Source organism: Sus scrofa, chromosome 1, assembly GCF_054392235.1.
Source record: "Sus scrofa isolate SSC_HxYL_T2T_F1_AM1 chromosome 1, Sscrofa_HxYL_maternal_Yorkshire_Landrace_v2.0, whole genome shotgun sequence".
In the NCBI taxonomy this organism is placed as follows: domain Eukaryota; kingdom Metazoa; phylum Chordata; class Mammalia; order Artiodactyla; family Suidae; genus Sus; species Sus scrofa.
In genome coordinates this window covers 186191159-186215465 of record NC_139383.1, presented here as the reverse complement: position 1 = coordinate 186215465, position 24307 = coordinate 186191159, and the positions used below count along the sequence as shown (strand labels likewise).

The following is a 24307-nucleotide window of genomic DNA, read 5'->3' as shown; positions in this document are numbered from 1 at the left end:
TTTTGTCTTATTAGCGCCTCACCCACAACATATGGAGGTTCCCAGGCTAAGGGTCGAAGCAGGAGCTGTAGCCACCAGCCTACACCACAGCCACAGCAGCTCCAGATCTGAGCCGTGTCTGCAACCTACACCACAGCTCACACCAATGCCATATACTTCAACCCACTGATAGAGGCCAGGGATTGATCCTGCATCCTCATGGATGCTAGTCAGATTCATTTTCACTGAGCCACAATGGGAACTCTTATTAATTTTTGGTAGTAATTAAAAGTATGATAAAAATGGGAGAGGATGAGGAAGAAGAGGTGCAGATGTTAAATCTTCATCATAAATTTTAAAATTGCTTTTTATTATATGAGATGATAGATGTTAACTTGTGGTAATCATTGACAATATTTGTAAATCAAACCATCGTGTTGTACACCTTAAACTTACACTGTGAGGTATGTCAGTTACTTCTCAATAAAACTGGGTTGGGGAGATCCTCTTTTAACCACACTTCTTTCAGCTACTATTGTTGTCATTTACAGCAAAACAGCTCAGATGATTTGTTATACTTAGATCTAATTCCTCTTGAATTCTTTCCCATTTTTTCTTGAATTCTCTTTAATCATGCTTTAATCCCCAGTTCTTCACTGAAACAGTCCTTTTCAAAGTCCCAGTGGCCCCACATTGTAAATCCAATCATATCTACCTTCTTGAAACACTTTACTTGGCTTTTGGAATACCATATTTTCATGCTGCCTCACTCCCTGTTCCTTCTTAGTTACTTTGCTTACTTTTTTCTTCTTTGCCTCTAATGGGCTATGTTGGGCTATTTCTATATTCAGTGCTGTGCTGATTTCTTTAAGGCTTAAATCTAATTCAGATTTTGACAAATGCCAAATTTATATCTCTAACTAAGAATACTCCTTTAGCCACTCAGCTCATTTTCTATCTGCTCATTTGACATCTCTACTAAGATATCTACAGGCATCTCCGAGTTAATATGTCTAAAACCCAATCTTCTCCCTTAAATCTGCATAGTCTACAGTATTCTCCCTCTTTGCATGGTTCCAATGCCTAGCCAGACTCTTGGAGACATCCTTAAATCCTCAGTTTCTCTCACATTCATATCTAGTATATCAGTACATCTTGTCATTATCTCCATGGTAATATCCAGAACCCAGGCCTCTGCTGCACCACAGTAGTCCATACTTTTCTCACCTTTTGCCTAATATCATTCCTGTAACCTCCCAGTTGGTCTCATTATTTCTTGCTGTGTACTTCCACAGACTTTTCTCAATATAGCAGCTAATTCAGTCCTGCTAAAGTAAGTCATATTCCATAGGTCCTCCACTCAGAATATTTCTTTAGCTTCCCATCTCAGCCAAAGTAAAAGACTTGGTCCGTAAAAGGACCCCAAGGTTTTATAATTTCTCCCAACTGCCTCTGTTACCTACCCAACTGAGTAGCTTCCTAGTTCTAGCTTCTCTTCAACTTCAACTACACTGATCTCTTTGTTGTTCTACAAAAAGGCCAAAAACACTCTTGTCTAAACCTTTCACTGTTTCCTCTTCCAGTGGTTTAACCCCATTTTGCCACATTAGTCACTCCTTTATGTAATTTAAGACTATACTCACATGATGCTATTTCAGTGAGAACATCTCTCCTTTCTTGAAATGTTGTCTGCTCCCTTTCTCTTCTCCTAGAATGAATACATTGGTATCCCTATTTCCGTTAACTACGTAATTTTTCTCTGTAGCATAGATGACCATCTAACAAATGAGATATTTTACTTACTCGTTTGCTTTCTGAGTTTTTGTGGGGTTTTTTTTTGTTTGTTTGTTTGTTTGTTTTTACTTTTGTCTTTTTAGGGCCACACCTGCAGCATATGGAAGTTCCCAGGCTAGGGGTCAAATCGGAATTGCAGCTGCTGGCCTATGGCACAGCAATGCCAGATCCAAACCACACTTGTAGCAACTCTGAATCCATGATCCACTGAGCAAGGCCAGGCATCGAACCTACATCCTCATGGATACTAGTTGAGTTCTTTTTTTGTATTTTTAGGGTCACACCCGCAGCATATGAAAGTTCCCAGGCTAGGGGTCCAATCGGAGCTGTGATTGCTGGCCTATGCCACGGCCACAGCAATGCCACATCAGAGCCACGTCTGTGACCTATGCCATAGTTCATGGCAACACTGGATCCTTAACCCACTGAGTGAGGCCAGGGAGCGAGCCTGCATCCTCATGGATACTAGTTAAGATTCATTACACTGAGCCACAATGGAACTCCCCTAGTTGGGTTCTTAACCTACTGAGCCACCACAAGAACTCCCTTCTTGCTGCTTAGAAGGCAGTTTCCAAGGGTTTTTGTTTTGTTAACTGCTGAATTCTCGATGTCTTAGTGACTGGCACATAGAAAGCAATACATATTCATTTTCAAGTTATTTAATGAATTAATGACATCACTTTAAAATATAGGCTTTCAGATTTTTTTTCTTTGTTTATCATTAAATAGGTTACCCACATTATCTCATAAGGAAATTTATGTTTGGATTTCCAGAAAAATGGAAAGAGTACATTGATAATTTTTTAGAACAGTTAAGGTAAAGTACCTTTTAACTTTTTAAAAACAATTTTGTTGAGGTATAATTTACATTTGATAAATTATCCATTTTAGATATAAAATTTGATGAGCTTTTACAAATGTATATAATCATATAACCAATGCAAAGTGGTTTTAATTTCTTGGAAATGCCAGTTTTGAAGCTCTCTTTGATCTTAGACTTTAAAAGAAAGCCGTAATACTTTACTAGAACTTCTGTCATATGGAAGAAACCTAAAAAGAAAATAAAACCTTTGACAAATTTCAGGGAGTTATCCACAGTAACCTACATTTTAAGAAGCATGTAGCTATTAAACATGAGTCTGAAGTTCTTGGTCTTTTTTTCATTCATTCATTCCCTCAGTAGCTACTAAGTGTCATTTGCTTAGTAGACACTATATCAGCACTTGGAAAACAAAGAAGAATTTGATTAATCCATAAGGTTATGTAAGTTAATCACATCACAATATAATAACATATAACAGGGTAGATGGCATTTTGATGGGTATCTCAATCAGCTATTCAACTCTGCCTTTGTAGTGGAAAAGCAACATAGAGGGTACTGAAATGAATGAACGTATCTGTGTTCAATAAACTTTCTTATAATATCAGCTTAAGTAGAAAATACAAGAGCGTATAGATAGGAAGAACTTAAGAGGTCGTAGTTGAATCATTTTCTTAAAGACATTATCATTAAATTCTTTCCAGGTTGGGGTTAGGGAAAGGGTGGGAGCCACAAAGGCTTAAATAATGTAAGATGAACAGCAATCTGCTAAGGAAAAAAAGCTTTATCTGAGGGAGTTTCATTTATTTATGGGTTTGGGTTTTTTGTTTTTTGTTTTTTGTTTTTTTTTTTTTTTGAAAACTAGTATTAGAGGAAAAATACTATACTTGTTTTTAGGGCTTGTAATAAGAAAGAAGCAAAGGCCAGACAAAAACAGAAAACTGGAAGATTTGTTCCTGACATTCAAAAATCAATGAAAAATGACACAGGGGGAAAAAAAACAGATGTCCTCCAAAGAGCCAGCACCACTTATGACCTTGATTGTGATCATTTGGGTATGTTTGTACTTTTCTTTGTTGATATCACGGTAAATTCTTATTTGAGCTCCACATTGTTTAATTGTTTACAATGTGTATAATATTTAGTTCTTAACTTATACTGCCCTAAAATTCCTGGTTTTTTCATTACTTAAGAGGAAAAGCTGCAATGTAAACTACCTGTAGTCAGCATTCAGCTTGCTTCATTAAATAATCTCTTAATTAATTAGACTGCCAAGAACATTGATAAATAGCAATGAAAGATGATTCTTTCATAGACATAAGGTGCTTAGATTACCAGATTACCTCAAACTTCTTTTAAATATTAAATAGTATTCCTTTTAATAGACAAAACCAGTTTGCTATCTTGGAGGAAATGGCATGTGTTGGGTTTTGATTTTTGTTGTTTTTTTCTTTTTATGCCCACACCTGTGGCATATGGAAGTTCCCAGGCTAGGGGGTCGAATTGAAGCTGCAGCTGCTGCAGCCTTACGCCACAGCCACAGCAGCTTCGACCTGTGCTACAGGGATCCTTGAGCACCTCAGCGAGGCCAGGGATGGAACCCTCATCCTCATGGATACTATGCGGAGTTCTTAACCCACTGAGCCACATTGGGGACCTCTTATTTCTGTTATTAGACAAAACCAGTTTGCTTTCATGGAGGAAATCGCATGTTTTTTAAATGACCATTGCTATGAAGGTACCTAGTATAACTGTTGTGTGTCAGCTCTTTACTAAGCTATAATCTGCCTCACATCTCACCCAACCCTGAGCTGAAAAAAGTATTTACAGCATTTTCTAGATAATATAATGAGTAAAAGTTAATAGACTCTATTATATAAATTTCTGGCAATCCTACCTTGATCTTATAATGAAGAGTTGTACAGACTTCAAGTTTTTTCAATTGAAAGATAAGCATGTAATTATAGTGCATGGCACATTGTCAAACATGAGATTATTTGAAAGTATTCTGGAAATTTGAAGGAGAGCTCTCATTTGTTTGAGGGAATCAGGATAAAATTTGTGGATAGGTGAGTTAGAAAACAAATGAAGCAGGTTAGAGAATAGAATTGAAGCAGAATTGAAGTGAGCAAAGGAAACATTCCAAGTAGGATGAATGACGTTAATGAAAGTTGAGAAACAGTGGACTAACAGACAGAGGCTATCATTCAGATTTGAGTACATTGAGAGATCAGAACTGTATTGAAGGCCAGACAGAGGAGCCGTATACATAAGTAGATGTGAGATGTCAGACGTATTGGTGTAAAAATTAGTGTATGCTTACAATTGAAGGTGCTGTGATCTGAAGAGACTAGTGCTTCAGGAAGACTAATTTGACAGTAGTATGTATAATGGGGTTTGTGGGGAAAAAACAGTATATTTTATTTGTGAAAATATTTTTTCTGTATTTTATTTGTAGCTAATTTGAAATTTTGATCTTTGGTTTTGTCTTATAAAATTAAAGAGAGAACTGAAGAATCCAAAGTATCCATTGATATTCTAACATCAAGGGAACAGTTTTTCTCAGGTGAAGAAAGAAAATATATGGCTGTTAATCAGAAGAAACCTTATGTTTTAGTGACACCACTTAAATCTAAAAAAATTATAGAGCAAAAATGCATGTATCATAACCTGTCTTCTGGCACCATTAAAGCAATAACAGATTTTGCAGTGCCAGAGCATCAACAAGAAAGTAAGTCAGACTTAAGTGAGACTACAGGTCTAATCAGTAAACCCACAAAAACTTTAGAAAGTACATTTGAGTATAGTGTGGGTCCTAAAAGTAAAAACAAGGACGATTGTATTGAACGTGATTTACTCACTGTCAACCAGAAAATAAAAATACCTACTCCTGAAAAGGAACAAATGGTCACCTCTGACTTTAAGGAAAATACAAAGTTATCAAAATTGAAGAAAGTTGAAAATCAAGTAACTGTGTCACTTTACAAGCATCAGTCTTCATCAGATTTGTCTAATGCAGAAAGTGAGAAAGGAAAAAATTTTAGAAGGAAAGTTGGAGTTGTTAAGAAAACCAGAGCAAGAAATACCAAGGAAACAGTGGTTGACCTGAGAAAAAGCACAAGAAACACAAGGACAATCCCAGTGAGGTCTGAATCTGAAACTGAAGAAAGTGAAAATGAATTTCACATGAAACCAAAGAAAGCCAGATGTTCTGCCGAAGGAAATCTTAAGAAATCTGGTATTAGCGATGAACTTCCAATTATTGAGACAGTGAAATATGGTAAAATGAACAGTCAATACTTAGAATGTTTACCTGGCTTAACTCAGGATGAGGATTGGAATGAGAAAGAATTACAGAAACTTCATTGGTAAGTGGTTAGATTTGACTCTGAAATATCTAGAGTGGCCACAAAAACAGTTTATAACATAAAAACTCCAGTAAGGGGATGATTTACTGACCTTTAATCATTAAAGTAGAAGATTTCATCCAAAAACACATGGAGAGAAATTAAAATTTATACAGAGAATAAAGAGAGTATACAGATAACTTCTAATTTGGTACCTTGTGGCCATCCCTGCAGCCTACAGATAAAGAAAATGAAAGTGGCCTTCTTTTCTTTTCATTCTTATTTAATATTTCAAGACAGATTCTCACCCCCCCCCCCAAAAAAAAAGGCAACTGTGTGAGGGAACAGATGTGTTAATTCACTTCATCGTGGTAATCATTTCACAATGTATTTGTATGTCAAATGATCACATGTACACCTTTTTTTTCTTTTTTTTTAGGGCCACACTCACAGCATATGGAAGTTCTCAGGCTAGGGCTTGAATCAAAGCTGCAACTGCCGGCCTACTCCACAGTCACAGAAATACCAGATCTAAGCCACATCTGTGATCTATGCCATAGCTCATGACAACTCTGTGGATCCTTAACCCACAGAGTGAGGCCAGGGATCAAACCCACATCCTCATGGATACTAGTCAGATTCATTTCCGCTGTGCCACAGTGTGAACTCCCCACATGTACACTTTAGATATACACAGTTTTATTTGTCAGTCATACCTCAGTAAGGCAGATGCAAAATACTTTAACACAGACAATTGCTGCTTTCTCACTTAGCTTCATTTTAAGGAATACTCTATATACTTGTTTTTTGTTTCCTGTATTCGAAGCATGTGGAAGTTCCTAGGCCAGGGATCAAACCCTCACCACAGCAATAACCAGAGCCACAGCAGTGACAATGCTGTATACTTAACCTGCTGAGCCCCCAGGGAACTCCTGGAATATTTTATAATTAATTTTACAATTACTAAATCTTAAATTTGAATCCAGATTTGTAGATTAGTTAATATGGTCTTTTCCCCCTCATTTATAGAAGGGAAATTAGTCTTAAAATTTGGGTGATTTTTCTAAGGTTTCTTAATTAGTGCAGCTTAATCAGGTGTGATGAGTATTCGATTTGGCTACATGGACTTGAAAAGGATATTATTAGTATGGTAGTTAGTATTAAAAGCTCAATAGATCATAGTTGAGCCATGAAGAGTGAATGGGAAAGTAAACACAACCTAGATGGATAACACAATAACTTTGGTAATGATGGGGAACAGAAAAATGCAGTCTTGAAAGAGAGTGTGAAGATAAGGGAAGATGTATGTTTGGTTGCTTGCTTATTTATTGGTAAGATGACTCATGCCAGAGTCTGGTATGCTGATGGAAGTGATCTAGTAAAAAGAAAGATGTGATTGATAAAAGAGGGTAAAATAGAAACATACCACATTCAGTATTTCACTCTCTTGTGTACCCCTCAACTTTATAACATTTGGGATTCATTTTCAAATCTACCGTCTCTTCCTAAGGCACCTTTATGCCACTGTACTCTTCCTTTTTCAGTTTACTAAATTTTCCTTTTCTGTGTTATTTTTAGGTAGAGAAGGTAATCTTTCTTACTTTCCAAAGTTCTTGGTTTTGGCAGCTTGCTTTCTTGCAGTAATGTATTCCTCAGTGAGCTTTTCCTTCCAAAGTTCTTCTCCTTTTCATATAGGGACTCCCAGATCTGTCTCTGGTCCTGAATTCTTGTACTTAGGTTTATATTTCTCTTTGCCTGCTGGACAGCTCTACATAAATCTCAACCTAAAGCTCAAACTTAATATGTAAAAAAACAAATTTATTTTCCCCTGCTTGTCCACTTTGCCTGACATTCTTGTTTCTGAAAATGTAATTCTCTAGTCAACTAGATTTAATTTTTTATTATTATTAGTGATTTTTAATCTAATTTTTTTAATCTTATTTTTTTAAAAATCAAGGCGAGGAGTTCCCGTCGTGGCGCAGTGGTTAACGAATCCGACTAGGAACCATGAGGTTGCGGGTTCGATCCCTGCCCTTGCTCAGTGGGTTAAGGATCCGGCGTTGCCGTGAGCTGTGGTGTAGGTTGCAGACGTGGCTTGGATCCCGCGTTGCTGTGGCTCTGGCGTAGGCCGGCGGCTACCACTTGGATTAGACCCCCAGCCTGGGAACCTCCATATGCCGTGGGCAGCGGCCCTAGAAAAGGCAAAAAAAAAAAAAAAAAAAGAGTAGCTCAATACTTTGTGGATTAAAAAAAAAAAAGTGTGCACTAGCATTATATTGAAAAATGTATATACTTTAAAAAATGCTAACTATCATCTGAGTCTTCAGCAAGTTCTAATCTTTTTGCTGGTGGAGGATCTTTCCTTGTTATTGATGGCTTATGACTGATCAGAGTGGTGGTTGCTAAAGGTTATGATGGCTGTGGCAATTTCTTAATGTAAGACAAACAATGCAGTTGGCCGCATGCATTGAGTCTTCCTTTCATGAATGATTTCTCTGTAGCATGCAATGGTGTTTGATAACATTTTACCCACAGTACAACTTCTTTCAGAATTGGAGTCAGTCCTCTTAGACACTGCCACTGCTTTAACAAGTAAGTTTATGTAATATTCTGAATCCTTGATTGCCATTTAAACAATCTTTACAGCATCTTCAACAGGAGTAGATACCACCTCATGAAATCACTTTCTTTGCTCATTCATGAGAAGCAACTCCTCATCTGTTCAAGTTTTATTTTGAGGTCGTAGCAATTCAGTTACATCTTTCAGCTCCACTTCTAATTCTCAATCTCTTGCTATTTGCACCATATCTGAAGTGACTTCCTCCACTGAAGTCTTTACCTCTTCCAAGTCATTCATGAGAGTTAGAATCAAAGTTCTTCCAAACTCCTGTGAATGTTGACATTTTGACCTGTTCCAGTGAATCATGAGTGTTCATAGTGGCATCTAGAATGGTGAATCCTTCCAAAAGGTTTATAATTTTCTTTGTCTAGATCTGTCAAAAGGAATCACTATCTATGGTAGCTTTAGCCTTAGGAAATATATTTCTTAAAGAATAAGACTTGAAAATCAGAATTATTCCTTGATCCATAAGCTTCAGAGTAGATATTATGTTAGCAGGCTGAAAACAAGATTAATCTTGTACATCTCCATCAAAGCTCTTAGGTGCTTTGTCAGGTGCATTGTCAATGAGCAGTAATATGTTGAAAGAAATCTTTTTTTTCTGAGTAGTAGCTGTCCACACTGAGTTTAAAATAATTCAGTAAAGCATGTTGTGAACAGATATACTGTCCTCCAGGTTATGTTGTTCCATTTATAGAGCACAGGTAAAGTAGATATAGGATAATTCTTAGGGGTTCCTCATATTTTTAGAATGATAAGTGAGCATTGGCTTCAACTTCCATTCTGCAACTGCATGAGCCCATGTCAAGAGAGTCAGCCTGTCATTTGAAGCTGCGAAGCCAGCCATTGACTTTTCTTCTCTAGCTGTAAAAGTTTTAGGTCGCATCTTCTTGCAATAAAAGACTGTTTTGTCTATATTGAAAATCTGTTGTATAGCACCTTCATTGATAATCTTAGCTAGAGCTTCTGGATAACTTGCTCAGCTCTTCCGGCAGCATTTGCTGCTTCACCTTGCACCTTTATGTTATAGAAATGAATTCTTTCTTTAAACCTCATGAACCAACCTCTACTCGATTCAGACTTTTCTTCTGCAGCTCCCTCATTTCTCCCACCTTTCTTGGAATTAAAGAGAGTGAGGGCCTTGCTCTAAGTTAGACTTTGGCTTAAGAGAATGTTGTGGCCAGTTTGATCATCTACACCTAAAACCAGGAGGTGGGCATTCTGGCAAGACAGAGTTCAAAGAGAAGCCCTGCAGTTCCTGGCTTGAGCAGGAAAGGGGATTGCATTCAGAAACAGTAGAGGAAATCCCCCAGTTTTCTTTTTCTTTTCTCCTTTCTCTTGGAACCCAGTAACCATATAATCCAGCAGGGGCAAACATCACTGCAGCAGTTGGGGCCCACACATACCTAAAACTCTGAAAGTGAGAAATCTTCCTCCAGTCGGAATAGAGGCCTCAAGAGACTGGGGCAAACAGTTTTGCATTTTTCTCTTTCTGTGCTGTCTGCTTGGCAATGAAGAAAGATGCAGTTGTATAAAGTGTGCGGTAGAGCTAGGCAACTAAAACTCCAGGTGTCTGTCAGAAAACCAAAAATGGGAACTTTAGGGAACTAAAAATTGCAGAGAGGGAATAGCTAGAGAAAGCAACCCTATACGGTTGTTTTTGAACTTTTGGGCTCAGCCTTCTGCACATTTTTGTGTCTGATCCTAAACAACATACACAAGATTTTGATAACTGAAATAAGTGGTAGACTACTATCCAGTTTCCCACATGCAGTATATCTGAATAGCACTGCAAAGCTTTAAAAATGGAATTGACATTGGAACTGTAACCATAAAAGACTGGAATTTATAGCTCAGGTTACAGCCAGGTTGACTGCCTGCCAAAACAAAAAAATTAACATTCTCCATAGAATATAAATAAGACCCATAGTTTTATAATTCAAAATGCCTAGGAAAAGTCCACAATTACTTAGAACCAGGAAACAACTCTCATGGAAAAAATAATCATCATTGCTGGGATGACACAGATGTTGAATTATCTGACAAGATTCTGAAGGAGGTACATAAAAATGCTTCAGGAACTAAAAGCAAACCTTGAACAGAAATTTAGAATGTGTCAGCAAGAAATAGAAGATATAAAGAAGGGTCAAATGGAAATTTTAGAATTGAAAAATAAGATAGTCAAAATTAAAAACTCATTGGATAGGCTCAATAGCAAAGTGGAGGTGAGAAAAGACAGAGGCAGTCAGTATCAGGAACAGAGGAACAGGGAGAGATATGGTAATGCTGAGTAAATATAGTAGACTGTTATCTTGAGTTCTTTAAAATGTTTAATGATTTGGAGTTCCCGTCGTGGCTCAGTGGCTCAGTGGTTAGCGAATCCAACTAGGAACCATGAGGTTGCGGGTTCAATCCTTGGCCTTGCTCAGTGGGTTAAGGATCTGGTTTGGCTGTGACCTGTGGTGTAGGTCTCAGATGTGGCTCGGATCCCACATTGCTGTGGCTCTGGCGTAAGCTGGTGGCTATAGCTCCGATTAGACCCCTAGCCTGGGAACCTCCATATGTCTCTGGAGCAGCCCTAGAAAAGGCAGAAAGACAAAAAATAAAATGTTTAATGGTTTAAAACAAATATTATATCGTATGTTAGAATTTTTAATATTTGTAAATGTAATACAGAAGACAGCTGTGACATAAAAAGGAAGAATAAAGGGTGGAGTTCCCTGGTGCTCTAGTGGTTAAGAATTTGCACTTTCACTGCTGTGACCTGGATCTGATCCCTGGTCTGGGAACTGAGATCCCACATCAAGCCACTACATAGACTTGTATGATGGTAAGATTTTACTTGAAGCAGTAAAATATTTATACTAAGTAGACTGTTAAGCATGTATATAGTAAGCCCCTATTTAGAGGAGCCATTAAAAAGCTATACAGAGAAGTATCTTTAAATATCTAATAGATAAAGTACCAAAAAATAAAAAGGCGGGAGTTCCTGTCGTGGCTCAGTGGTTAACGAATCCGACTAGGATCCATGAGGTTGCGGGTTCGATCCCTGGCCTCACTCAGTGGGTTAAGGATCCAGTGTTGCCGTGAGCTGTGGTGTAGGTTGCAAACTCGGCTTGGATCCCACGTTGCTGTGGCTGTGGGTGTAGGCCAGCAGCTACAGCTTCAATTAGACCCCTAGCCTGGGACCCTCCACATGCCGCAGGAACGGTCCTAGAAAAGCCAAAAAAATAAATTAAAAAAATTTTTAAATGGCAGAAAAGGAGAAATAGAAAACAAGGGAAACAAAACAATTACATTATCTTAATAATCTAAAAGATTATTAAAAGATCATCAGAACAAATTTAAAACACTATGTATTGTACAAAAGAAACTCACTTTAGGAGTTCTCATGTGTCTCAGAGGGTTAAGGATCCAGTGTGGTCACTGCTATGGCTCTGGTTACAGTTGTGGTGTGGGTTCCATCCATTGCCCAGGAACGTCTACATGCCATAGATGTGGGGAAATAATAACATATACATCTGTATATTTATATATGTGTTTGTATATTTATCAACTTAAGTTTATTAGAAACAAATTATTTTACTATATTTTATCTGTGCCCTTGAGGTTCTTTATCATATCTGTGTGGTGGAAGTTCTATGTAACTGTATGCTGTTGCACATTTCTTACTCCACATTCAGTAATGGCATGTTGGTAGCTTGAAATCAGCCACAATAACAACATGAAAATTGACAAACACCACATACAGATCAGGATTTTTTAACCCTAGAGAACTGGTTGTTAAAATTTACCAGGATAACTGCATAAGTTAAATTGATGAGTTAAATAGACCTTTTTCTGGCAGCACTAACAACCACAATATGTAAAATCTTTTGTGGGGTGGAGGGCAGGCATTGATATGTTCACCAGGTTCTAAATAATCATTCACAATGAATTTGACTCATTTGTTAAATGGGGAACTACCTTATATTGACTTAGTATTTTTTCCTATTTCAAGTTTCATTTCCCTTAATTATTATGTCTAAAATATTGAGTTCTATAAATTAGAATGAAAGCAAGCATAATACTTTGAGTTGATAACATGGAGTATATGGGAACTATATCCTATAGGAGCTCATCTTCTAATATACTCAGCACCAGTAAGACTTCTGCAACAGTGTAGAAAAGTTAGTCATTCTAGAGTCCCTCCAAAGACCTAATCGTTGATTATGTGGATTTAGGAAAAAATGTTGGAAGATGAGGCATGATTTTTTTCAGCTTTAATAGAACACAACAAAATAGCATCTGTGAGATATGTAAACTTATATCTTCATACTTTAAGCACTGGAGCAAGTTACTGAGTGGAAGGAATATTACCTTCTTCCCAAATAGTTATCTAGAATGATTTGGTAAAATTCCTTCAGCTCAGTAAATCTTGATTTAGCAGTATGCGATTAAGACAGTTATTTTTATTACTTTGAATTTCTTGTTCTTTAATTGGTTTGGTCTTCCATAGTGCTTTTGCATCTCTTCCAAAGCACAAACCTGGTTTCTGGTCAGAGGTAGCTATGGCTGTAGGTTCTCGATCTGCTGATGAATGCCAGAGGAAATATTTGAAAGATTCCCAAGGAAAAGGATCCAGGAAACATGTCACCAAGAAAAACCCAGCCAAACCCAAAGGCCAAAATGGTAACCTTTTTAGCAAATACTTTTTTCCTGTTTCTCAGTATTGATTTCTAATCATTCATTAGATGTATTTCATATTTATTCGTGTGTCTTGTTATAAGTAGGTTTTCATTTGTTTCTTTGTTTTTACAGTTTTATTAAAACTGTAAAGAGGCGTTCCCATCGTGGTGCAGTGGTTAACGAATCCGACTACAAACCATGAGGTTGCGGGTTCGGTCCCTGCCCTTGCTCAGTGGTTTAACGATCTGGCGTTGCCGTGAGCTGTGGTGTAGGTTGCAGACACGGCTCGGATCCTGCGTTGCTGTGGCTCTGGCGTAGGCCAGTGGCTACAGCTCCGATTAGACCCCTAGCCTGGGAACCTCCATATGCCTCGGGAGCGGCCCAAAGAAATAGAAAAAAGACCAAAAAAAAAAAAAAAAAAAAAAACTGTAAAGAACTTCAGAGATCATCTTTTTAACTTTTAAGACTGACCTAGCTATCAATAGTAGCCTTAGCAGCCTTGTGCTTTGAGTTTGTTCTAGGAAATCTGCAGTTGGATCCAAATGTTTCAGTATTTGGATTATTATTCTAAGGGTCTTACTTAATTTGAAGCCATTTGGGCAGGGCCCCCTAATAACTCATAAGAAAACTCAGAAAAAATTTAGTCTTTATTGTCCACAGGAGTACATACTCCTCACCAGGGTTTATGCTGAGAAGTCCAGTATCAAGCTTTAGAGAATATTCATTGTCCCTCTCCTAATTCAGTAAGGTTTATATTTTAACAAAATCAATAAATTGGGCATTCAGCAAAAGTGTGGGAGGTAGCCTTTCTTACAAGTAAAGAACTTTTTCAACCTCACCTTGCCCAATCTTAATTTTTTCCTGGATATTTTTGCAATCTGATCATATTGCACTGATCCCAGTGTAGAAAGAATCATTTGTTACATAGTATAGGAGTCTTGGAAATATTAGCAACAGAAGCTGAGTTTATTTAATAGGAATACACATTTTAGATTTTGCAAAGGCTATTAACCTTATAGAGCAGATACTGTCAAATTCTTATCAGAATGTTTTGCTGATTCTTAAGGTAAGGTCAGTGATACTGATAAGAAGCAAGCTATTAAGATAACTGCCAAAGTGGGAACTCTCAAAAGGAAACAGCAGATGAGGGATTTTATGGAACAGATGCCAAAAGATGACCATGATGATTTTTTCAGTACAACACCTTTGCAGCATCAGAGAATACTGGTAAGAGTCTTAAATGTATGAAATCACTGTTTTCTTTATATTGACTTTTGTATCTTTCATTTTTATGCACTGTTAGCATTCATCCCTAATATTTAGGCCAAAGATTGATAGCTTCCATAGATAGGCCAAAGTATAGTATAGGAAGCAGCCTGCCAATGCGTGCCATTCTCACACCAGTCAGAGTCTACCCTTCAGTGGTGTTCAGAAGTAATGGTTGTAGAATCAATTAGAAAACCCATATATAGGCCAAATATACTTTTTTTAAAAAGAGGTGATAAGATTATTACCTACTGTATAGTAAATTGGGAAGAGGGATTAAGTGGCAACATAAGATTGACAGATTTGGAATTCCCAGTTGTAGCTCAGCAGAAACGAGGACAGGATGCAGGTTTGATCCCTGGCCTTGCTCATTGGGTTAAGGATCTGGTGTTGCCATGAGCTCTGGTGGAGCCTGCAGACGCGGCTCAGATCCCACATTGCTGTGGCTGTGGTGTAGATCTGTGACTATAGTTCTGATTCGTTCCCAAGCCTTGGAACCTGCATATGCCACAGGTGTGGCCCTAAAAAGACAAAAAAAAGTTTGGAGTTCCCATCGTGGCTCAGTGGTTAACGAATCCGACTAAGAACCACGAGGTTGCAGGTTCAACCCCTGGCCTCGCTTAGTGGGTTAAGGATCTGGCATTGTCATGAGCTGTGGTGTAGGTCACAGATGCGGCTCAAATCCCAAGTTAACTGTGGCTGTGGTGTAGGCTGGTGGCCATAGCTCCGATTGGACCCCTAGCCTGGGAACCTCTATATGCCACAGATGAGGCCCTGAAAAGCAAAAAAAAAAAAGGAAGAATTTTGTAGTATGAAAAATCACACAACTAAACATTTCAGTGATTGGGATAAAATATTTGCAACAAATAAAGACAGCAATATTTTTTTATAATATGAAGAATTCAGATGATACAGGAACAATAACATGTATCAAGCTCAAGGAATAAAAGCAAATAAAAAATTCAAAAGGCTGAACACTAGATCATTTTAGCTAGTGATCAAAGGAAAACAAAGTGCATTACATGTATACCTTCTAAATTACAGAATATTTTTTAGAAATAAGTTAAAATGTCCACTATCAAAAAGCAAGAAAGATAATGATTTACTCATATGTCACTGGGTACATAATTGCATCTTAACTTTGTATAGCATTATGGCAATAAATGAGAGCTGTAAAAGATTAAATCTACTCATGGGAGTTTACCCAAAGAAATTTTTTAAAAAGCCAAAGATCTTCACAAAGATACTTATTGCAGGTTTATCTTCGCAGCAAAAAACTGGAAACAGTCTATATGTCCAGTTGGGATGTACCTCATAAATATAGTAAAATATAGAGCAATTATTAATTGCAAATTTGAGACTTTCTAGAATCTAAATATAAATGTTAAGAATATTAAGATTAAAGGAGGAATTCCTGTTGCGGCTCAGCAGTAACAAATCCAACTAGTATCCATGAGGATGCAGGTTCGATACCTGGCCTCCCTCAATGGGTTAAGGATCTGGCCTTGCAGTGAGCTGTGGTGTAGGTTGCAGACATGGCTTGGATCCCATTTTGCCGTGGCTGCTGTGTAAGTTGGCAGCTACAGCTCCAGTTCGACCCCTAGCCTGGAAATTTCCATATGCCGCAGGTGCAGCCCTAAAAAGACAAAAACAAACAAACAGATTAAAGTAATGTAAAAATGGATGGATATAGATAATTTGACTATTAAGTATAAATTTGAGAGTTGTTTTAGGGAGCTAGACTTAAGGGCAATTTTTTCACCTTCCCATTTCTCAGTGTTGTTAAGTCACCTCCAATTTTAAAAGGCTTTAAGAATTTAGTAACATCAATACTGGGGCCCCCTTTTTGCCTGCATAGGTGGTAGAGGGAGGTATTTTAAGGGAGCCATCTGAGGCTTTTTATGCACAAAAATCTGTTTTATCCACAAAAACCATGGTCCTTGAGGCATTGTATCTTTATATTTTTTCCCCATCATTTCAAATTCTGTATATGTTTTGGCCTAAATTCCAAATTAGCAACATTTTAAAAGCAAAGATAATAAAGTAGAAGTAGCAGTGACTTAGTTCATAAAGGTAAGTAAAATATTAATTAAGAAATGAATTGTTATTTATTAGAAATATACGCACATAAAAAGTTTAATACTGCTTTGAGTGTCTGGTAAGTACCAAGCATAATAGTAAATCAATTATAGTTTTGTTTTGTCCTGTTTACACAGAAGTCAGCATACTTGGTTTATGGGCTAAATCCGGTATATCACCTTTTTTTGGTAAACAATATTTTATTAGAAGACATATATTTGTTTTGTCTGCTTTCCTGCTTCAACCGCAGAGTTGAGTAGTTGGGACAGAGGCAGAATGAACTGTAAAACCTAAAATATTTTCTTGTTTTTTACAGAAAACATATACTGATCCTTTTTCTGCACAATGCTAGAAATGTGTGTCATCATCTCCATTTTATACAATGGAAACTAAGTTTTTTAGTGGCCAGGTCTCTGTTCTCTACCTATAAATGTTTTTGGTTACCTCAGTTGGGAAAATATAAGAAGGAAAATAACTTATCCCCCCCCAAAAAAAAAAACAATTTGTGAAAATGAAGAATTATGTTTTTAAGGGTGACTGCTCGTAATAAATGTTTGCTTTCTAGTTACCAAGTTTCCAGGACATTCAAGAAGAGGATGATATTCTGCCAGATATGGACAAAAATCCAACAACTCCATCATCAGTTATCTTTCCACTGGCAAAAACTCCTCAGTGTCAGCATATCAGTCCTGGCATGCTAGCTTCTATAAATAGGTAAATATTTGTGCATAGTACTTTACATCAGCTTTTAACTTTAAATTTTTAATTTTTTTAACTTCATTTTTGCATCAGCTTTTAACATTGTATGAGTTGCAGAGAGTAATGAGAGGATTCATCATTATTAAAGAAAAATCAAGAATAATTCCTAGTTAAGTCAAGGATTGGCCGTTTTAGCAAGTTTAGGGTGTTTCAGTAGTGTCAAGTACACATTTTACATTAGGATACATTCCAAATGGGTCTAAGTTTTGCATGTAAAAAATTAAACCATATAATGTACCTTAAAAAAAACCTTGGAGAATTATTTTATAATCTTAGAAGAGCCAGAAGCCACTAATAAAAAGAATGATAAAGTCAACCATATAGAAGATGAAGTTTTACCTAGTACCAACCACCATAAACAATGAAAAGACAAATGAGAATCTGAAGAATTTATGGAACTCATCACAGGAAAAAGGCTAATTTCCGTAATATAACACTCTTGCAAATTAACAAGAAAAAGAAAGCCATTCTTCATTACTAGGGATGAGGTAAATTAGTTCAATCTGAATTAGTTCAGGCAGTTACTCTATCAAAATTATAAATGTATATGTTCTTTGACCTATGGATCCTACTCTGGAATTGTGAATGTACAATTAATTCATTGTAGTATTATTTATAATGGCAAAAGACTGGAAACTCTCAAATATCCACCATTTAGGAACCATTCAAATAAATTCTGGTGCATTATTTATGTAGCCATAGAAATTAATGAAGAAATTCTTATGGTAAAATGTCCAAGATTAATTATGTATTAGCACTTGTGTAAATAGGGGCTATGTGTATGTATATACTTGTGTGTGTGTATATATATATAAACACACAATTGCTTTTATTTAATTAAATATCTCTGAAAAGATACTTAAACTGAAAACATTGGTGATTCTTAGGGAGAGGAACTAAGATAGATTGGGACAAATAAGAAGAAGACTTTTTGAATTTCAGACTATGAATATAAACAGTTTTGAAATATGAATAAATAAAATTAAGGAAACATATGGGTGGCCAACAGTCAAATAATACAAAGAAAAAAATGGAAAATGGTAAGAATGAGGCTTGAAAACAGGCTATTTATTTGCCAATTAAACAGGCCAGGGCTAATCTTAGAGCAATTTCTATGGGGGTGTGAGAGGCAGAAGCCAGATGATCATGACTAGAAGGAAAAAAAAAAAATCCTTCTGTAATCTCATGAAGCTTAGTAAAATTCAATTTGCATTATTCAGCAAAAACATAATTTTCCCCTAGCAATTCATGAATTATTATTATTACTTTTTTTTTTAGGGCCGCACCCACACGCAGCGTGGAAGTTCCCAGGCTAGGCGTTAAATTAGAGCTGCCGCTGCCAGCCTATCCCACAGCATTGTGGGATCCAAGCCAAGTCTGCAGCCTTCGCCGCAGCTCATGGCAACACTGGATTGTTAACCCACTGAGCGAGGCCAGGGATTGAACCCACATCCTCATGGATACTAGTCAGATTTGTTTCCACTGAGCCATGATGGGAACTCCCCATGAATTATTTTTTTTGTGACTTTATTTTTTTTAATTAATTAATTTTATTACTATTTTTTTATTTTTAATTTGGTATTTATTACAGGTGAAAGTATATTTAGTATATATTCTAAGTTTTACTTTATTGATTAACAGTGTTGTGTTAATTTTGCTGTACAGCAGATTGATTCAGTTATACATACTATACATTCTTTTTCTTCCATAATGGTTTATCATAGGATATGTAAGTTTCCTGTGCTATGCAGGACCTTGTTTATCCATTCTCTATATAATAGTTTGTTTGCATCTGCTAATCTCAAACTCCCAATCCATCCGTCCCCACCCCTCTCCCCTACAGCAGCCACAAACTAGTCCTCTATGTCTGTGAATCTGTTTGTTTCATAGATAAGATCATTTGTGTTATATTTTAGATTCTATATATAAGTTATCTTATGGTATCTGTCTTTCTCTTTGACTTACTTCACTTAGTATGATAATCTCTAGGTCCATTCATTTTTGCAAATGACATTATTCTTTTTTATGGCTGAGAAGTAGTCCATTGTGTGTGTGTGTGTGTGTGTGTGTGTGTGTGTGTGTGTGTGTGTGTGTATCACTTGTATATTCTTGACTCGTTTCTCAAAAAGTAATTCACCATAGGTGTGTGTGGGTTTATTTGAGGAGCATATAATTTTGGACAAAGTTTTTGGTAAACACTTTAGTCAAATTACTAAAAGCTTTAAAATAATTCTCTCTTTGGCCCTTGATATTTATTTCTAAGAAAGTGTGAGATTTGGGCAAGTATATACATACATTTGTATGGACAGAGTTCATTACAAAACAGTACCTAAAATTTGGAAATGACCTAAATGTCCAATAATAAGGAAAATTAAGAAATTAGAATTTGTCTATATAATAGAATAATATATAACAATAATACCTTCAAGAATGTTTAATAATACAGCATAATGTTCACTGGATAATACTTTTTAAAAGCTAAGAAATAAAACTACATACAGTATGATCTGAGTTTACATATGTATTCATAAGAGAAAGGAAATTTCTTGACCAGAAACATTATCAGCCATGATCTCTAGATTGTAGAATTATACTGGCCTGGTTTGTGGTGTTATTTTACACACATATATATCACATTTACAATGAAGGAAAATGGCCCTTTTTTCTTAAAGAGCACATGATACACTCATATCAAGAATATATTTCCTGGAGTTCCCGTCGTGGCTCAGTGGTTAACGAATCCGACTAGGAACCATGAGGTTGCGGGTTTGGTCCCTGCCCTTGCTCAGTGGGTTAACGATCCGGCATTGCCATGAGCTGTGGTGTAGGTTGCAGACGGGGCTCGGATCCCGAGTTGCTGTGGCTCTGGCGTAGGCTGGTGGCTACAGCTCCGATTGGACCCCTAGCCTGGGAACTCCATGTGCCGCGAGAGCGGCCCAATAAATGGCAAAATGACAAAAAATATATATATGTATATATATTTCCTTGGAGTTCCCATTGTGGCTCAACAGTAATGAACCCAGCTAATATCCATGAGGATGTGGGTTGGATCCCTGGCCCCTGTTCAGTGGGTTGAAGATCCATTGTTGCCGTGACCTGTGGTATAGGATGCAGATTTGCCTTGGATCTTGCATGGCTGTGGCTGTGGTGTAGGCCTATAGCTGCAGCTCCAATTTGACCCCTAGCCTGGGAACTTCCATATGCTGCAGGTGCAGCCCTAGAAAAAAAGAATGTGTTTCTTAAAACTCTTATTTTGGCTATGCCCACAGCATGTGAAAGTTCCGGGGCCAGGCTCGAACCTGTGCCACGACGACAGTGCCAGATCCTTAACCAATGGTCTCACCAGGGAATTCCTAAAACTTGTATGTTTAAAAACTGAGTTACCTAGGCCTCTTAACTTCACCACCTCTGGTAGTTAGCTTCCTTTTCATAACAATTTTAATTAATGAAACAGTTTTTATCAATCAAGAAATAGGTGTATAGGATAGTAGACCTTTGAAGTGCTGATCCTAAATAACTGGCTAGGTTTATTCACTTGCTGTGCAGCAGTGTTGATGGTTCACATAATATCTTAATGTAATCACACCGTTACATATTTCTGTACATCATACCTTTAAGGTTGCTCCCAAATAATCATAAAGGAAAGAATAATCAGTCATATAGGACTTGAAGCCAAGAGAGACAATTAGATTTGGTTGTCAACTGATATTTACTGTCATAAATAGGACTAGGAATTAATTGTTGGGGAAATTGCAAACAACATTCTGTGTGGCTTCAGTTTTCATCTATAAATTATGAGTCAGGCTTATTTGCTAAGAATGAGAGGGGAAAGAGATAAGGTAAAAGAAATGAAAAAACTAGGTTTAAGAGATGAAAGATGGGAGTTCCCGTCATGGCGCAGTGGTTAACGAATCCGACTAGGAACCATGAGGTTGCGGGTTCGGTCCCTGCCCTTGCTCAGTGGGTTAACGATCCGGCGTTGCCATGAGCCGTGGTGTAGGTTGCAGACGTGGCTCGGATCCAGCGTTGCTGTGGCTCTGGCCTAGGCTGGTGGCTACAGTTCCAATTCAACCCCTAGCCTGGGAACCTCCATATGCCGCGGGAGCGGCCCAAGAAATAGGGAGAAAAAAAAAAAGAGAGATGAAAGATGTAACTGTAGAAATAAAAAGCTGAACTGAAGACACAACATAGTTGGAAGCTATAAATTAATTGTACATTTTCATCACCAGGCATATCCTTAAAATGATCAACTTTAAGATTCAGTCTGGATAGGGAAAGAAGACATAAACAAGGGAAAGGAGTGAAAGGTGTAACAAAAAGGAATCAAGGAACAAGAAGTCTCAGTTTTGGAAAAGGCAGCAAGATAGAGATTGGAAAGAGCACAAATGGGACAATAGACAATAAGTACACAATCATTTCCCAGTCATTTCCAATCATTATAGGATTGAAGCATTTTTGTCCATCTCTATCAGTACACAACTGCCTTTATAAAAATGGAAAAGAAAATATACTTTTCATAGATTGAGACATTTTAAATTGATTTTGTCAATTGCTGTTCAACCTCTGGAGAAAAGTATAGTAGTTGATTTTGACATGAAACTGTTTTATATTGAAACAGGGATGATTGTGATAAATATGTTTTTCATATGCAAAAAAACCATAAAAGTAAAGGTGGCATTGTCTGGGGCAATATCAAGAAGAAAACAGTAAGTATTTTTGTCATTCATTTTATTCAATACATATCTGTTGAACAACTATAAAACATATGGCAAATTGTTGGAGTTATAAGTTATATAAAGTCCCTGCCTTCAGGTTGCTTACTGCCTAATACAAGTAAGGTATAATATGAAGCCATGAGTGAGGTAAGTACATAAGTGCTAAGAGGATTACAGATGGCAGCTCATAGAAGCACTTGAGCAAAGTGAGAATTTCCATTTGAGGAGTCAGGCAGGGTGGGGAAAAAAAGGTTAGGTAAGGACATTTCAGACAAGGCAGAGAAGTATAATATCTACTCAGTGATTGGGGAATAATCCAGACTGAGTCATGACTGTGATAGAATAAAAAATTTCACGAGGAGTTCCCATCATGGCTCAGTGGTTAACAAATCCAACTAGGAACCATGAGGTTTCGGGTTTGATCCCTGGCCTTGCTCAGTGGGCTAAGGATCCGGCATTGCTGTGAGCTGTGGTATAGGTCGCAGACGAGGCTCGGGTTCCGCATTGCTGTGGCTCTGGCGTAGGCCAGTGGCAACAGCTCTGATTAGATCCCTAGCCTGGAAACCTCCATATGCCGCTGGAAGCAGCCCTAGAAAAGACCAAAAAAAAAAAAAAATTCACTGAATACTCTGCAGCTTCAAATGGTTTCACAAGTTTTTCTTGATATGTGTTTGTGTCTCAACATATAACATCTAGTTACAGAAAACATTTTTAACTCAGAGTTGCCTTAAAGTGATCTATATATCCCTTTGAGGAAAGATTAGAAGAATCCTTGATCTTCTTTATTGATTTTTTTTTTGGCCACACCCACAGCTGTGGCAATGCTGGGTCCCCAGCCCATTCTGCAGGGCCAGGGATCAAACCAGCAACACCACAGAGACAAGCCAGATAAGTAACCCACTGTGCCACAGCAGGAACTCCCATAGCCTCTTGAAGTAATTTTTAAATTTTTAATTTCTGATTTTACTTCAGATAATTTATATCCAGATAAAACTACAAGTATTCTGGGAAAGCTAATTCACCTCAGATTTCCTCAATTAAATAGCTAGTCTTACAGAATGATCATTTATGGGGGTAAAATGGAAAACTGCCTTATTCCCTGAGGGTATATTCTAACCAGTTTATTAGCCACCAGTCTCTCTCCCTCATCCTCCATGTTGAGATGTTTATATGGCACACTTGATAAAGTTCCTTTCAGAGTCTCTCAACATGGGAATTACCTAATCACATCTAATCTTTTAGGCTTTATTTGTCCACAGGAAATAGTAGGTATCTCTGGGAACCTTGTTTTAGGCCTGGAGACTAAATTCTCCAAAGAAACCTCTGTTCCATACTTAAAGATGTGGACAGAGTCTTCCTCAGCGTTTCTCAGATTCCCTTTTTCCAGTCCCGTATTCCTTATAAGAATGAAATTTTGGTTTCATTTGTAGCTAGTGTGAGGATAGAAAGAGCAAAGGATTTTGTATTAAAAGTTCTGATTTCAAGGTCTTCATACTAGCTTAATGACAAGGGAAGGTACTTGAACTAACCTCATTTATTCATAAGCGGTATGAAATGGGGATCATGATGATACTACTTGGTCTCACTAAATGATTTTGAGGGCTAAATGATGTAATAGTGTTTTGACCCATTTCATAGGAAAAAATACATTTCCATAAATATCTGAACATGAGTTTGTATCTCAAAAGTTTCTTTTAACAATACTTATCCTTAGTATAGTGGGTATATACTCTGTTATATTTTCGTTTTCTATTCCTTTTCATTTTTTGAAGATGGCCAGCTATGGCCAATAGTTTAAAAAGCACTGATGTATATACTCATGCATTTATATACTTAAAACTTGCCATATACATTAATATTTGAGCCAAGAATTTAAACTTTAGAGAATTTAAATCTTAAAAATGTAATGCAATAAGTATTCAGTAGATTTTGGCAACTGTCAGAGGCTGTCTTTTAACCCCTGTAGCATTAGTTTGTAATGTTTTCTTGGGATAAAGCATGCTGAATATTACCTAGGTTTGAAGTGGGCCTCACAGGGGGCATCACTTAGTTATTAATACAAACTCTCTTGTAGGGTGAAACTGATTTTGCAACTCCACCATCAAGAAGAAAAACACCATTTAACAAAGGTAATATATTAATATCTTTTATAGCTCTGTTCTATTATACAGTCTCTTTATTAATATAATATTAAAATTAATTACAGAAAAGTGGGCAGCCCTACCAATTGGTTTCCTATAGTTATTTTTAATTTCATTGA

The 24307-nt window shown here is 37.1% G+C and overlaps 1 protein-coding gene across 8 annotated transcripts in view; it reads left to right on the top strand.

The window, feature by feature from the left end:
* Window positions 1-24307, top strand: part of MIS18BP1 (MIS18 binding protein 1) — a 46903-nt gene that overhangs the window by 21692 nt on the left and 904 nt on the right. For 4 of the 8 annotated variants that reach the window (XM_021101228.2, XM_021101217.2, XM_084980510.1 and 1 more), the window contains 8 exons: window positions 2503-2590; window positions 3491-3648; window positions 5097-5961; window positions 13059-13231; window positions 14295-14455; window positions 17139-17287; window positions 21951-22038; window positions 24122-24176. In XM_021101228.2, the coding sequence (XP_020956887.1) occupies window positions 2503-2590; window positions 3491-3648; window positions 5097-5961; window positions 13059-13231; window positions 14295-14455; window positions 17139-17287; window positions 21951-22038; window positions 24122-24176 (1737 nt within the window). Of the gene's footprint in view, window positions 1-2502; window positions 2591-3490; window positions 3649-5051; window positions 5962-13058; window positions 13232-14294; window positions 14456-17138; window positions 17288-21950; window positions 22039-24121; window positions 24177-24307 lie in introns of all 8 variants that reach the window. The other 4 variants (XR_014818110.1, XR_014818104.1, XR_014818102.1 and 1 more) reach the window with 2 other exon arrangements.